Genomic DNA, 14,758 nt, shown 5'->3' with positions numbered 1-14,758 from the left:
TAGAGATTAAAAAGCTAGGTACTGTTCATATTGTACGCTTTTCAAGTTATATTTTGATTGTATACAACTTCATTATAATTATTTAGATGGTTGGTAGGTCATTATAAGGTCAATGTAAGCTGAAGAAACTGCAAGTAATTAACATTTTATTGTACATTTTTATAAAAATGAAGTTGCTTGTGATCTTACCAGCATTGGTAGTTGTTTAGAATAAGCTGGTAATGGTTGATTGCTCATATTGCAGCATTTTTGTTACATATACCATTGATTTATTTTTAAATAATAAAAATGTTAGTTTCTTATCTACTTAATTTGTTTCCTAATGATAATTATATTACAAACCTCTATGAATTGTTTAAGAAATTCAGCCTAGAGTACAGCGATTTTGTGACACAGGTTTGCAAACTCGAATCTGAATATTTTCAGTCTTCAAAATACGACAATAACATCAGCATTGTCAAGTTACTTCTAGTTTTTTAGATAAAGGCTCTTACATTGTCAGAAAAAAAGTTTTAATCTTTTAATTTTTTGGAAGGGGAGGAGTGGGGGGAAGGGAGGTTTTATTTAAACTATTGTTTATTTAAAGCTTAATGAGAATAAATGTTTTGAAACATGTAATAAATTAATACAATCAATATAGGTTAGAAAGCTCAAAATTTGTTGTTACAGTATTAAAATACGGAACATGTTTTTCATAACTGATACAATACTTGACCATGCTTTCAATTCAACTTGAGTTATGTGGTTTCCAAAATCATTGGTGTGATTTTGCTTTATATTCCAATGTTCTTGTTTAGCATGACTGTCACAGATACAAAGAAATAGAAATATTTAGTTTATCAACTTTACTGACCAAATAAGTTCACTATCTTTAAATCTACTCACACAGTATTAATGTAACATTTGCTAATGTTCAATTTATAGAATTTTCTCCACCATTTAGGTATTCTTCCTTGCATTTTGAGCAGTCTGAGTGTTCTAAATCATTATCAAAAGATTTAAGCAAACTACTTCTGCTTTTCATAATGTAGTTTTATATGTACAAAAATAAAAAAAACGAAAAATGAAAACTAAAATAAAAGTGTGAAAAGAGTCAATTTTAACAAAGTAACTATATTTCATGTAACTTAGTGCATTAATGTACCTATATTTAACTTTAATATTCATGCCAAAAAAAAAAGTATTTTCTTGATTCCTTGAGTTAATGGTGTAACTGCACCGCCTTTTTAAAACTCATACCAAAAGTGGAGAATATCATCATTATTGGGGTGATACAAATAACAACAATTGCAACAGAATGTATTCATTTAATTCTAATGTATAAAATTACACATTCAAAATTATTTCCATGACTAGATTTAATAAAAAAAAAAAAAATAATGAAACCAGCTGACATAATAAGAATTACAAATAGTATTATCCACTATTTGTAAAGTTATTTTTTTGTATTTTTGTATTTATACACATTTTGTAGCATCCTTGGCATAAAACGTTACATAACAATCATCTCTTTCAGATCAAGAGAATTTTTTTTTTCTATAGTTGGTATGATGAAGGTTCAATCCCTGGTATGAATTGATTGATGGTCCCTAGCCCCTATAATGAACTTTTTCAACTCAATCACTAAGATAGAAGAAACTGGATTTTTAATAAATAGTTTATGCTGGACTAGAAATTTACAATACAATTATATCTGACTATTGAGATCTTATAGAACAGTAATTATTAACTATCTTTAATGAATTTGTTGAAATATATCACAAACATTCAATCAAGATGACGTAACCGAGACATAGTTATATTCAATGTATAACTTAGAAAATGAGCTCAAAAGGATAACCGATAACTTTACTTTACAAATAAAAACTAATATTAGGATTGGTCAAAGCTGTCCTAAAGCAAATTAGGCAAACAAACTAATGTCATTGGTGAAATACTCAACACCTCTGATGGAGTTAGGACCAAGGCCAGTTCACTGGAGGAATAAGTAATAGATATTGATACGATACAAATATAGTTTAATGATCATCACTTTTTTTATTTTGAATATTTTTAATATACTTTTTTGTAAAACAATGGCTGTAGGTTTCATTTTTTTAGTTAATTCAGACCTGTATAGTTAAAGTAATAAGCATAATATAAAGAAATAAGCTGTTTTATTTGCTGCAGAAGACTGAAAATGTAAGTAATAAAATGGATAAGATGTAATTACATAATTTTAAGTAATGAACTAAGCTCTCACCAAACCCTTAAACAACAGAGTATTAATTCAATGAATAATCAAAGAGTAACTTTTAATATAAAAATGTAGTCAATACAGTTCTTGATGATCTGCCTGTTATGTAACAATATTTTTAAATCATTAAAAAATAGTTACAAAATTAACCAGTAAACCTCTACTTCTAGGTTAGAGAATAAATGGGCAGTAAACTTGTTTTTGTTTTCTCTTGTATTGGGTTTAACAGCTTATACACGTCTTAGGTATATGCCATGAAATAAAAATTAATCTTTTAGGCCGGATTCAAACTAGTGGCATACAATCACTTAGAAATGCAATGGTGCATGCTCGGCAATCACAAAATATTGTATAAGGAGGTATCCTTGATGTAATTGTATTAGTTTTAACATTAGAATTTCCAGGAGTACGAGGTGAAGAGAAGCACTTTCTAAGATTTTTTTTTACTAATATGTTAATTAACACTGAACTGACGGGCAAACATCAGAGAGGTAGACCAAAATGTTGATGGGAGGATTGCAATAAAACTGATTTAGTAGAATTGGGTTTGGAGGGGCCTCACTGGAAGGATGTATGTAGAGAGTGATTGGTGGTATCGGCATCAAACCTTCGGGCTCGTTAGGCCTTTATTATTATTATTGTTAAGAATGTCTTTAAATGAAAAGCTTTAACAGACATATATACTCATATACTACATTGATTATAATTTGAAATACCTTATCCTATGAGATAATTTTTTTTTTTACCACACAATACGTAAATTCATTAAACAAAATAAAAATGCAAACAAGTTTATTTTATGATCATAATAATTCTATCTAAAATTGATACTAATAATATTTGCAGTTTATTATAACACAATCAAATTATCCAATAAAACTGGTAAGGAAAAGTATCAAGCAACCAATCTAGTTCCATTAGATGTCAGAAAAATGACAGGATTCTTGAACAACAAAGTTGTTTAAAAGTTCACTCACCAAGATAAAAATAATAGGTTATTTAAAAAAAAAGTGGTAAAAAAAGGTAATTGATAACCTTGTTATTAAAAAGTAACTACTAATGAATGACAAATATAAGACAAAGAATAGTCAAGAGTTTAGTAATCAAAGGAACAGCCCATAACAGTAAAAATGATGATGGATTGATCTAAGATATAAGAGTTGCAATGTGTGGTCTACATAGACTGACCTTAAAAATTGGGTTTATTACTGGAAATTGAAAAAAAATTGTTCAAAATTCACAAATATACTAAGGTTTGAACATTACTTCAAAGAATTTCATTTATTAGTATCCCACAAAGAAGTAACTTGAACATGGAATTTTGAATCACTTCCGATTATCTTGCTAAGCAATATAAAGTCCATTCATCTCACTGATTGTCAGTCAGGAAAAATATTAAAATTATTATTATTTTTTTAAAAATTAAATTTAAAATTGTTAAGTAATTGCATCCAAATAAAAAATATTTTTTTAAAATTCCATTGTGCACAACAATTAATTTCGCCAGTGCCTATTCATATAAGATTTTGAATAGTTTTAGAGAGGAGGATTCAAAACCATTAGTGTCTGGTATAATTTTTCTCCTCTTTCCCAAGTAAAAGTTAAAAAGATAACTGTCTTGAGCAAACTTCGGACTTGCTGGAAAGTTTTTCTAAGAATTGAAATACTGGCTTCATCTTTCAATATAACAACATCAATTGTAATAAAATTACATAAATATAATCATTTTAAGGTAACTTAACACACTAACCACTTATATACAAGTATAAAACATCTTAATCATACTCTAAATTTTAAAAAGAAAGTGATGAATTGCATTAAATATTTAAACAGATAACAATTTCTTTGTCACCTCCATTGCACATATTAAAAATAAAACAGAACATTTTTCAAGATAAATTAGTAATCTAACAAAATAAAAAATTAAAACTTAAAGAAAATCATAATCTAAACGAATCAATACAAATAATTTACTATAACACTAATAATTTAATTCAATAAATAACAAAGACTAGAAAAAAAAGACTAGACTTGTTTGGTCTCATTAAAATTAAATTTGAAACACTCAAACAATACTAGATACAAAACACAATTGGTAACAATTGAATGAGGTATGCATAATTTAAATAAATAATTTTTCATTATTTGAAATAAATAGTTAATTTATAACTAATAAATATTAACTTAAAATATTTGATTCATTATGAATCCAAGCAACAACTTCTTCCAATCACCTTTTAAATAATACAAGTTAAACAGAAATTTATTCTCCAATTAACGATAACAGGGAGGAGTAAACATTTACTCAATGGCTTATTAGCTTCAAAATAAAAACATCATAATTATCTATCAAATTGATGCAGTTATTACTTTTAGCAATGCTTATAACTTAATGAAACCAAATTTCTTTATGTCTTTAAAAAATTTGACAAAATCAAATTACCTAAGGTGGTAAGGATTAAAATAAATATTCATAGAATTTGACTAGAAACTCCAATTACATACAACAAGAGTAAAATAAAAAATAAAGATTAATGACATCTTAGAAGAATGAAGCAGGCATCAAAAACAGAAACAGAAAATAAAATTATTAAATATAATCTTTCAATATACCATTAGAACTGTCCAGTTCAGGGATGGTCAAGATATATTATTTCAAAAAGGCCTAAAAATGTTATATTTTTTTTGTTTTTCTTTTATCTGATTGACAACTGGATACATAAAAAACATTTTTCCATACTATATTAGGATTCGTTAAATCCACATCACTAATTTATAATCACATTAACGATGAAAAATGAGAAGTTACTTCTCTTTAACAATTTTAATGTGCAATTCAAGTATCATCATATACATAAAACATTAACCAAAGGTTACAGTTTTGATTGTACGGACATATATTTATTAAACAACTAGTAAAACCTAATTTAATTGTCATAAGGTATTATTAATTATGGTTCAGTATCCGTTATAAATATCACTACAAAAGTTTCTTGGAAGAATAAATATTGTGCTTTATGAAAGCCATAAAGCAATGTTTGAGGTTAATATGCATTATTCACAACTGAACACTATAAAGGTACATCAATTTATTTTAGCTAAATTCATTATTGAGCTTTGAGGCTAAATGTTATCATATCTTGGAATAAAATTAAATATTTCGCAATTATCTTAAATTTTAACTATTCAGTAAAGTGTTAATGCATGAATTAGCACTAAATTACATGGAATGATCTCCTTACTGGAACTTATCATTACCATTATCTTAAGAATTATAAACACTAGGTACACTAGATTTAAAAATATTTTCAATAAAATAAGATCACAATTCATGAACGATGTTATGAAGTTTAAAAATGAACAGATCCCTTGGGGATATGTATTTATAATTTAATATCAAATGATTTATTCATTTAGGACTAGATCTTACGAAGACATTTACTGATGTTCAGACTTCAACTCTGTTCAGACTTTTTTTAACTATCAACATTTCCATATGCATATTCCTACATTACCACCAAAAAATAGATATAGAAGTGTGTTGCATTCATAAGAAATGTCAAATCCAAAGCCTTCACCTACTATAGCGTGCCATGAGGGGCCGAACTTTTTGTCGAGTTGTTCTTTTATAAGGCTTGCTGCTAGCTGAAAACATTACATTAAATATTAGGAATTATGATTTCTGTTTTGGATTAATAGGTAATGAAACTTCAATTTATTGTAATGAACTGTATAATTAAACTTTAAATAATCCTCAGATATCATACAGCATTTGTTTTTAATAACATTTGAATAAACACAAAAGGTTCATTTTCAAAGATTTTTTTTAATCTTTAATTCCTAAAACATTAGGTTTTTACCAATAAGACTGCCTCGTATTTGCTATGCTAATATTAGGTACCCGAAGTGAGTTGTCACCTAGAGAAGCCTTATCCACTTCTTCAAAAACAATATTTGATCACTGCTGAGTGGGTTCTTACACCCTAGCATGGCAATTACCTGTCCACGAAGTGACCAAGCAGGGTACTCTTTTTCTTTGCAGAAAAAAAAGAGTATAATGAAGATGGTAAGCTGCCAGAAAAAGTGGGCCTTATGAACACTGAGGGAGTAGCTGAGGAATAAGGACCAAGCACCACCTGTCTTCTGTCAACAGTTGTTGAGTTTCTTATAAATTTCTTGATTAAAACATGAATTTATTGAGAACGATGTAATGAATATTTTATATTTAATCAGCCAAATCACTAAAAACAGCATTTACTACATTATATGTTCAATTCATACCAGTAATAATATTAACAGTTTTTCAGATAATTACATAAATTAGAGAAATTCCCATTTACCTTAAAATAAACTTGTGCACAGAGGGCATGGTCTAACCTCCACTTTTTGGCTTTACTTTTCCTTAGCCTAGGTTTATACAGTGTTGTCCAGACAAAGCATTTTTTTTGTCAGATCTGTCGGGGTTGTCTGGTCTTAGGCGGTTCTCCAGCCTGATATCCACTAAAGTGGCATTCTGTAAACAGAAGGCCCACGACAAGGCGTATTCAAAATAGGTAAGAAAGGAAGGCCGTGCCAGAGGATGAGCCCTGGACACTGACACAGGTAGAGGAGGTCTAGGTGAGAGAGTCTGAGGTAGAGTAACAGTTCTAGTTGCCGAGATGAAGCGGACGGACTAGAACTGTCAAGATAGGAGCCAGCTTACTAGTTGCCGAGATGAAGCGGACGGACTAGAACTGTCAAGATAGGAGCCAGCTTACTAGTTGCCGAGATGAAGTGGACGGAATAACAACTCTTGTGTATGCGCATCTTGGGTATGCACACAGAATAACAACTCTTGTGAGAATAGATTAGTAATGAACTTCTCTATCTCAAGTGGAGTGTACGTACGCCACCAGTGCTATGACTAGGCCTGGGAAGGAGGTGGGTCAAAGATCAAAGAGGGGGATTTAGAACCCCTTATTTATAGGCCTAGTCTATGTGGCTATGACCGAGAAGCGGTCGGTACATGTCTGCTTGAGATAGGTTCGTGCATTGTTTTGATATTGTTTATTAATCATTCTATTGATATAGTTAAGTGTTAGGTACAGACATCAATAATATATAAAAATTAAAATATGTCTTTTACAAAATGAAGTAATAAGTAAATTTGAGAACTTCGGTGAGGCTCGAGATGTAGCGCTCTGGTGAGTTGTGGCTAAACCGCTTGCTCCCTCTCGCTACAGAGCAATTAATAGCTAGTCGAACAGAATGCACAGATGCAAATGTAGGTATTGGGCAGGTTAGGATCCAGTGTTAAACGTCGAGACGTGCGTCCATTATTTTCTACCATTGTTGCTAGTGGACTGGTGTCCAGATGCCCAACCAGGAAGTCCAACCGTCACACTCCTATCACTTGCAAATATAGGCAATGTTATTGCAATGTTAGCGGTAGGGTCTCCTCTCGCAACTTGTGAAGTACATTGTATTTTCAAGTGTATTTTTTTTTTTTAATTGAGTGTTTTTTTTTCAGGAATAAAATGGGAGACCAAGACAGGCTGATCCAGCTGTTATCAAATGTAATAAGTATTTATGGTGTTCACTGTCGTCAAATGGGTGAAATGCTCACCTTTTTAAACATCTGTCATCACTCAATAGCCCTTCTGCTTCTAATAAACAAAGTAGCAACATCCTTCATCAATCTATGGGTTAAACTCAAGAGATGGGAGGAAGCACATTTTTGATATTTGTCTCAAACTGGAGAGGGGGTTCGAAAACGCTGCTGTATTTTCACAAGCACAAGCATTTTCTGGATGCAAACGCCAGACATATAATATAAAGGTTTATAGTATAAACCTAGGCTTAGAAGGAGAGTAGGGTATACCACTACCTGCGCTAGGAATAAGAATTAAGAAAAAAAAAATCAGAAATAGCAATCTTCATATTGAGTAGAAAACCACCCATGTCTTAAATTGTATTTATCAAACTATACTTACATGATTTGAAAGACAATCTAACTAATTTATCGGAGCAACTGACAACTAAATTTAAGCCTAAACAATCACAATTATTTGGACTAAAAGAAAAGATGGAATGGTGCCATAGTTAACTTGAATGTAATTATAATTTTACAAAAACAAATAACAAGAAAATGATTATTTTTCTTATTATAATTGAAAACCAACTCAGTGGATTTACAAATATTAACAACAGTTAACTATATTTGCTTAACTTTTAGGTTTGTTTGAACATGAACCAGGTCTAAGTTCAAATTGTTTGGTGCATACAAGGAATAGTTTTAAAACAGAAAGACTGTACTGTATGAGCCAATTTAATAATAACCAGAACTCAAGTAAGAACTTGAAACTTTTAGAAACTATATTGAGCCCTCTTAAACTAATTATTATATAAATACATATACATATAATATATAAAATCTAAAATAAAATAAACAACTTGACTAACAAAAACAATAAAAAACAGTAGTTAGTGAGAAATTAAATTGTGTTGCTAGGTAATAACAAAAGCAAACAAATATAACTCTACTACTAGAGAAACTAAATGAATAGAGGATTTTGAAATTTGATCAAAAAATATATTTTTGGAATGGTCATCACTTCAAAATCTTATCTGCTAAAAATTAAACAAATGGCTCTAAACATGTTAAAAATAAAAAAACCTAGAAATGACAAATAATTAGTACAAGAATACACAATTTTAAATTAGAATAAATTCTTCTTTGTATGGAATTTTGTTGTAAGTAAAATTCAGTATAAAAAAATTGCAAGATGTTCTAGTATAGAAGGTACTTACCTCATTATTAGTAGAATATTTTTCACAAGCTGTAACTATTAACTCGATTGCTTCATTCTTCATATCTTCACTCATGTCTGAGTTCTACGATTCATAGAACATAAGTTATCATTTTAAAAATAGAAGTTGAATAAAAAATGAAATGTAAATGAAAAGCAGGAAGATTTCTGCACAAATGTAATTAGTAAACATTAAATACAAAATATTTTTCAAATGTACCTCAACTAATGGATATATATGAACTACTTTCTTTGGTTCTGCTGCAGGTTCACCCTCAGCCATTACAGTAATTATCACTTGTAACAAATTCGAAGTAAAACAAGTTTATGAACGCACAAATACAAAACAAACTATATACATCTGTCAAAACTGAAAAATTAATAACCTCCTAGGCACTCAGTGTAGCCATATCAATATAATGTAGCCAATCAAAATATCAAAATGATACGCATTTTTATGATAAATAGATATAAATATTATAAAAAAAAAGGTTAAACGTATAAATATACTATTTTTTATTATTTGAATTAATAAAAACTTTGGTATGGTTCTTGGTTTTCTAACAATTATGTTGTTTTCAGTTCTATTTCTCAGAACTGTTCCAACACGAATCTTGATTAGCATCAAACTGACGGAAGCATGTAGGGTTCTGATTTTGGAACAGTAAATAGACACTACTCTGCATTCACTCGAATGTTTGATGATCTATGGTCACTCATGATGATTGATGATCCAAAACTCGTGTTGGGATAAAACTATTGTCTATCACTTACAGATACTTAATTATATATTATATCACCCTTCCTTTTCTTTTGCCTGGGGTTATAATAAAATCAATATATTATGCAATCTCACTCAACACTCTTGTAGATTGACAGGAAGATTGCTGAGTCCTATTAAAAATACTAAAGCCATCATAATCAGATACCTTCTTCTTAATTCTTTCCTAGGATAAACCAGCCTTATTTTGAACATTACCCCTATCTCATTTCACAATTCGTTCAAAATCTTGGAGTCAATCTTGACCAAACCTTTTCCTGGAAACCATATTTCTCGCTAAGTTCCTGTCAAACTGTAGCATTCTTTAAGCAATTCAATGGACTCTTTTATCCTCTTCCAGTCAAAACCCTTCAACTCCTAGTTTTACCCAATTTGACTATGGCTATTTGGTGTATAGAGGACTCTTAAGTGAACTGAATAATAAACTAAAGAAATTCAGAATTATCAGAAATATACTAAACTGGTATTACAACAAGTTGAATTGGCTCAAACCTTCCTACCTCTGTATCAATATTTCTAAGATTCTTTCTAGTACCAGGTGATCAGACCTCAATATCACTCCTGTATCCTACAGAACATACAATATGAAACATCCGTTCAATCCTGTACTACCAAATCCGGTCCATCTGTCTTCTACTCTCCATGCAGTCAAACTGCTCTGTTGGACAAGTTCTTTATAATACAAGCTGCCTCTTTCTGGAAATCTTTATCTTCCATTGTTCGCCATGCACCAAGTTTTCTCTCATTCTAATCCCTTCTTTTCAACCAGCTTTTCCTTTTCCAATCAGAATTAATATTATATTATACCTATGTACATATTATATGTAAATATTTGAAATAGTTTTTTTCTCTGTTTCTAGTATATTATCATCATTTACGTAAATAACATTATTATCACATATATTCAGTTTATTTTAAATATGGCCATACCGCTCTGGTCTACATAAAATTTATTCACATTTTTTCCTAAATGGACTATGTATCAGAATTTCATTTCATTTTATAGATAGATGATTGACCTTACGTAAATTTGAGGGAGATGGTCATGATTGATCTTCAAATATTTTTCATTTCATTTAATTTCAAAGCCATCTTCTGGACTGCCACCAATCTGCACTCCAAACAGTGTTAGAAATTCTGGTACCGAGTGGAACAGATAAATCTAAGTTTACCTCCCAAAAAAAATCATAAATTTATATGTAATTATGGTAGCTAAATAACTAAGGCCCCAAAAGACACCTCCTAAGAGACTAAGGCTGTTCAAGGGTAGAACCACTCTGTCTTACAGGGACTCCAAATGAGGAGTCATATTAAATTCTCTTCCAAACCTTATGGCAACTGAGCTGACCACTTTACTTTAACATAATCCACCTATTAGATTTATTTTTTATTTATATAGTTGTTTGAGAGTGGTTTAGTTTCCTTTTAAACAATTTTGATCTCTTTTCTCTCAACTTTATTCTTTTTAACATCTGACGTTTCGACCTCTCAGGTCATTCTCAAGGATTCCTTATTCTGTCTGTATTCCTTTTTTTCCTTAAAATTCATTAATGCCGGCTAATTGCCTTTGTCCCAATAATTTCTTCTATTAAATTATTTCCTAAATTTAAAACTTTCAAATAACCACTTTTATTTCATTAACAAACCCCAAACAGAACTTTTGTTGGTCGGTTCTGTTTGGGGTTTGTTAATGAAATAAAAGTGGTTATTTGAAAGTTTTAAATTTAGGAAATAATTTAATAGAAGAAATTATTGGGACAAAGGCAATTAGCCGGCATTAATGAATTTTAAGGAAAAAAAGGAATACAGACAGAATAAGGAATCCTTGAGAATGACCTGAGAGGTCGAAACGTCAGATGTTAAAAAGAATAAAGTTGAGAGAAAAGAGATCAAAATTGTTTAAAAGGAAAATAATCCACCTATTTCAAGAATTATTTTTTTAATCAAATGAGTTGACCAGTTAATTTTTGTTACAAAGAACGATTTATGTTAACAATTTTTAATGGTTTAGAATTTTTTCATAACCCACAAACTAAAATTTTATACTGCAATTAAAATTGAAATATTAAACTTTATTTCTATGTTTAGATGATGTTTTTTGGAAACAAAATGTCTATTGTCCAGCCCATCCACAAGTTATTATAAAATAAGCAGTTAAACCTTATCATTTAACATGTGCTGTTAAATTTAAATTATTTATTATGTTATTAATATATTTATATTTATAATAATCACTACATGAATAGATAAAAGCCAATTATTTAAATAATTTTTATGTATTTACCTTAATTATTTGATGTCTTATAACCTCAATATTCTAAGGGATTTATCCTGATTATAAAATATTTTATCACTATTTGTCTTGAAATTGTTGTGACTATATATGTCTTCATGTTTAATTGACATTTTTATAATTATATTTTCAAATGATTTTTTTTATACTATCTGCGATTCTATGTATTTAATTTTCCCCTTTCTTTTATAATTTTTATTGCTTCTTTGTTTTCCCTTTCTTTAGTGTTATTTATTTTTAAAATTAAATTAAACGTTTTTTTTTCCTCTTTAAAAACCTAAGATTTTTTTCACTAATTTTGTACAGCTTTTCCTTTTCATTTTTTGCTTTATTATTATTATAATTTTTATATTATTATTGCAATCAAACTGGAAATTGTGGATCATTCTGTATGGAATATATATTATATATTGGATCTTTGCAATTTTTTTTTTTAATTGCTCTTATCTGTTAATTTAATAGATAGACTTATTAAAATCTTTGCAGTATTTAAAATTTTATGCTTTGGATGATTTGAATAATAATTTAAAATTATGTCACTGAATTTTCCTTTTTGTCAAAAAAGTTTCGGTTTTGTTATTATTCAGTACTATATTGATATATGAATATTTCATTAAGCTACTATTTGGCTTTTCTATCATAAATTTTATTTTTAATAAGCATTATTTAACATTTAATATAATTTATTATAATCATGATTTTTGGTTATTTATTGTGATCATAGTTCAATAGGGAACTGACTGGTTGGGGAGAAGTGAATAATAAGTTAGCTTAGCAGAAGCTAGGGTATAAACAGCTTGTTTGGTGTGTTTTCTTTCTTCCCAATATTTCAATAACTTTTTTTATTTCTTTACATTAATTGTTTTTTTTTGTATCTTTGCAATAATTTAACAAAGTGTGAAAAATAGTGTTTTTTTTTATGACCCATAATTTAAAATGATATAAAAAAACCAAATAGTGTAGAAATTCAGAAGTATCTGTATTATATTTAATACTGGATTTCTGTTATCCGTAATGGCAATAAGGAATTGAATCTATCTCAACTATCTTGAGACATCACACATTAGGAAACTGTAAATCATTTTCAATCAAGTAAGTTATTCATTTATTTATAGTGCACCAGAAATCATGAAAACAATATTAACATATTTTCCTTGAAAATTTCTTTGTATATCACAATACAATAAAGGTTGGGCTAAAACTAAAAAAAAAAATTTTACTAAATGTTTTTAGAAAACTTTTAGTTATTTTTTAATTGAAGCATGGATATAGAAAATGCTGTAAGTACTAGAAATACAAAAAATGAGATTTTGATGGTAAAACAATGGAGAAACCAATACCAATCAATTGGTAATTTTGGGATTTCCTATCTTGAACGATTTAGTTCTTAGAGCTCTAATTTCTTCATAATTATAGAACAAAAATCATGGTCAGCTACCTGTTTTTTTTTACATTTATATCAAAACTAGTTTTTTGGCTCATGCAGCTTGTTCCATTTCCATGTCTCAATTTTAAAAAAATATATTGTTGAAACTGTTGAAAGGAAACTTGATTGTGAAAGGTGAATAACTGTTTCAATATCTGCTATATTTGAATTAAATAATTCCATTTTGTGTTCATTCTGCTATTTTACCATCCTAGAAAACCAAGCATTATGATCGAGCCATTAATAAAACTTGTCGAATAAAAAATTAAAAAAATAAAATAAATATAGGAAGCAGTCATACTATGACTGGTTTTTTAAAAAAATGAAATGAAATTAATTATATATATCTTAAGGTTACTAATCAGTGTATTATCACAAAAACAAAATTTTCACTTCATATTTTCAGATAATTTAATATTTGAATAAATTGTGCTCCAAAATTTACAGATTAATAAACAGTTGGTTGGAGGGTGCGGCCCAGAAAGAAAACAAACATAAAAAGAACATTACAAATTTCATTAGGTACACTGAGTGCCAAAATTATTCAGAATTTACTGAAACATTTACTTTTAATTGTTTTTTTTATGAATTTATCTATTTATTTAAGAGTTTTGACATTGCAAAGTAACAAAAATACATATTTTACAACAAAAGTAATTTTATTTTACACATTTTTAACATAACAAAAAAAAAAAATCAAAAATATAGGTGTCAAAAGTATTCTTCTGAACAACATACTTAAATTAATAAATAAATTATATACAGGGTTAAATTAATTCAGTATCCATATATCAATACTTGGCCGGTAAACCTTTTTTTTTAATTACACATTTTAGCCTTTTAGGTGCTGATTGATTTAATAATAATTGCCTCTTGTCTGATTTCATTCACTCAAGAATTAATTTTTTCTTCAGGTTGTTTCATATCAAATATTGCATTTCCTAATTTCATTTGCTATGTACTTCTACATGTTCAACTAAATTTAGTTCAGGTGATTGAAAAGATGTTTCCAGAACTTTGGGATAATTGTTCAGCTGCTAAGAGTCCTATTAGACAAAGCGTTATGATCAAAGTCTTGATATTGATCATTGTCTTGACAGAATTTAAACTTTTATTCAATTCCAATTTTGTTTTAGTTTCTTTTTAGTTCCTTTTTATAATAAAGATGTAATTGTGAGTACCTGATTCTATCCATAATTGATCTATGAACAAAAGTTTACCAACTACTTTAAAA

At 28.8% G+C, this 14,758-nt stretch overlaps 1 protein-coding gene across 2 annotated transcripts; it reads right to left on the bottom strand.

Annotated features, from left to right (window-relative positions):
• Positions 1-1,287: 1,287 nt before the first annotated feature.
• Positions 1,288-9,449, bottom strand: LOC106681157 (dynein axonemal light chain 4). Of its 2 annotated transcripts, none has more exons than XM_014421331.3 (3): positions 9,245-9,419; positions 9,026-9,109; positions 1,288-5,881 (listed from the first exon to the last, which is right to left on the bottom strand). In XM_014421331.3, the coding sequence occupies exons 1-3, from the start codon at positions 9,305-9,307 to the stop codon at positions 5,720-5,722; spliced, it is 309 nt and encodes a 102-aa protein (XP_014276817.1). In that variant the 5' UTR covers positions 9,308-9,419; the 3' UTR covers positions 1,288-5,719. The 2 variants fall into 2 exon arrangements, with proteins under 2 accessions (XP_014276817.1, XP_014276816.1); XM_014421330.2 differs by lacking the exon at positions 1,288-5,881 and adding an exon at positions 5,918-6,379 and having other exon boundaries at positions 9,245-9,449.
• Between the last annotated feature and the right edge of the window lie 5,309 nt (positions 9,450-14,758).

This window comes from Halyomorpha halys, unplaced genomic scaffold (genome assembly GCF_000696795.3).
Source record: "Halyomorpha halys isolate HHAL.00 unplaced genomic scaffold, Hhal_1.1 Scaffold312.1, whole genome shotgun sequence".
Classification (NCBI taxonomy): Eukaryota; Metazoa; Arthropoda; class Insecta; order Hemiptera; family Pentatomidae; genus Halyomorpha; species Halyomorpha halys.
The sequence above is the reverse complement of the archived record's forward strand: the minus strand, read 5'-3'. Positions and strand labels throughout refer to the sequence as shown.

Excerpts from the sequence above, each read along its gene's own strand:
- LOC106681157 (XM_014421330.2), bottom strand. The coding sequence starts at position 9,307 with ATGGCTGAGGGTGAACCTGCAGCAGAACCAAAGAAAGTAGTTCATATA. Across the intron at positions 9,110-9,244 it reads ATATATATCCATTAGTTGAG|AACTCAGACATGAGTGAAGA; the intron begins GTACATTTGAAA and ends TATGAATCGTAG. Across the intron at positions 6,380-9,025 it reads AATATTCTACTAATAATGAG|AAGACAGGTGGTGCTTGGTC; the intron begins GTAAGTACCTTC and ends AACTGTTGACAG.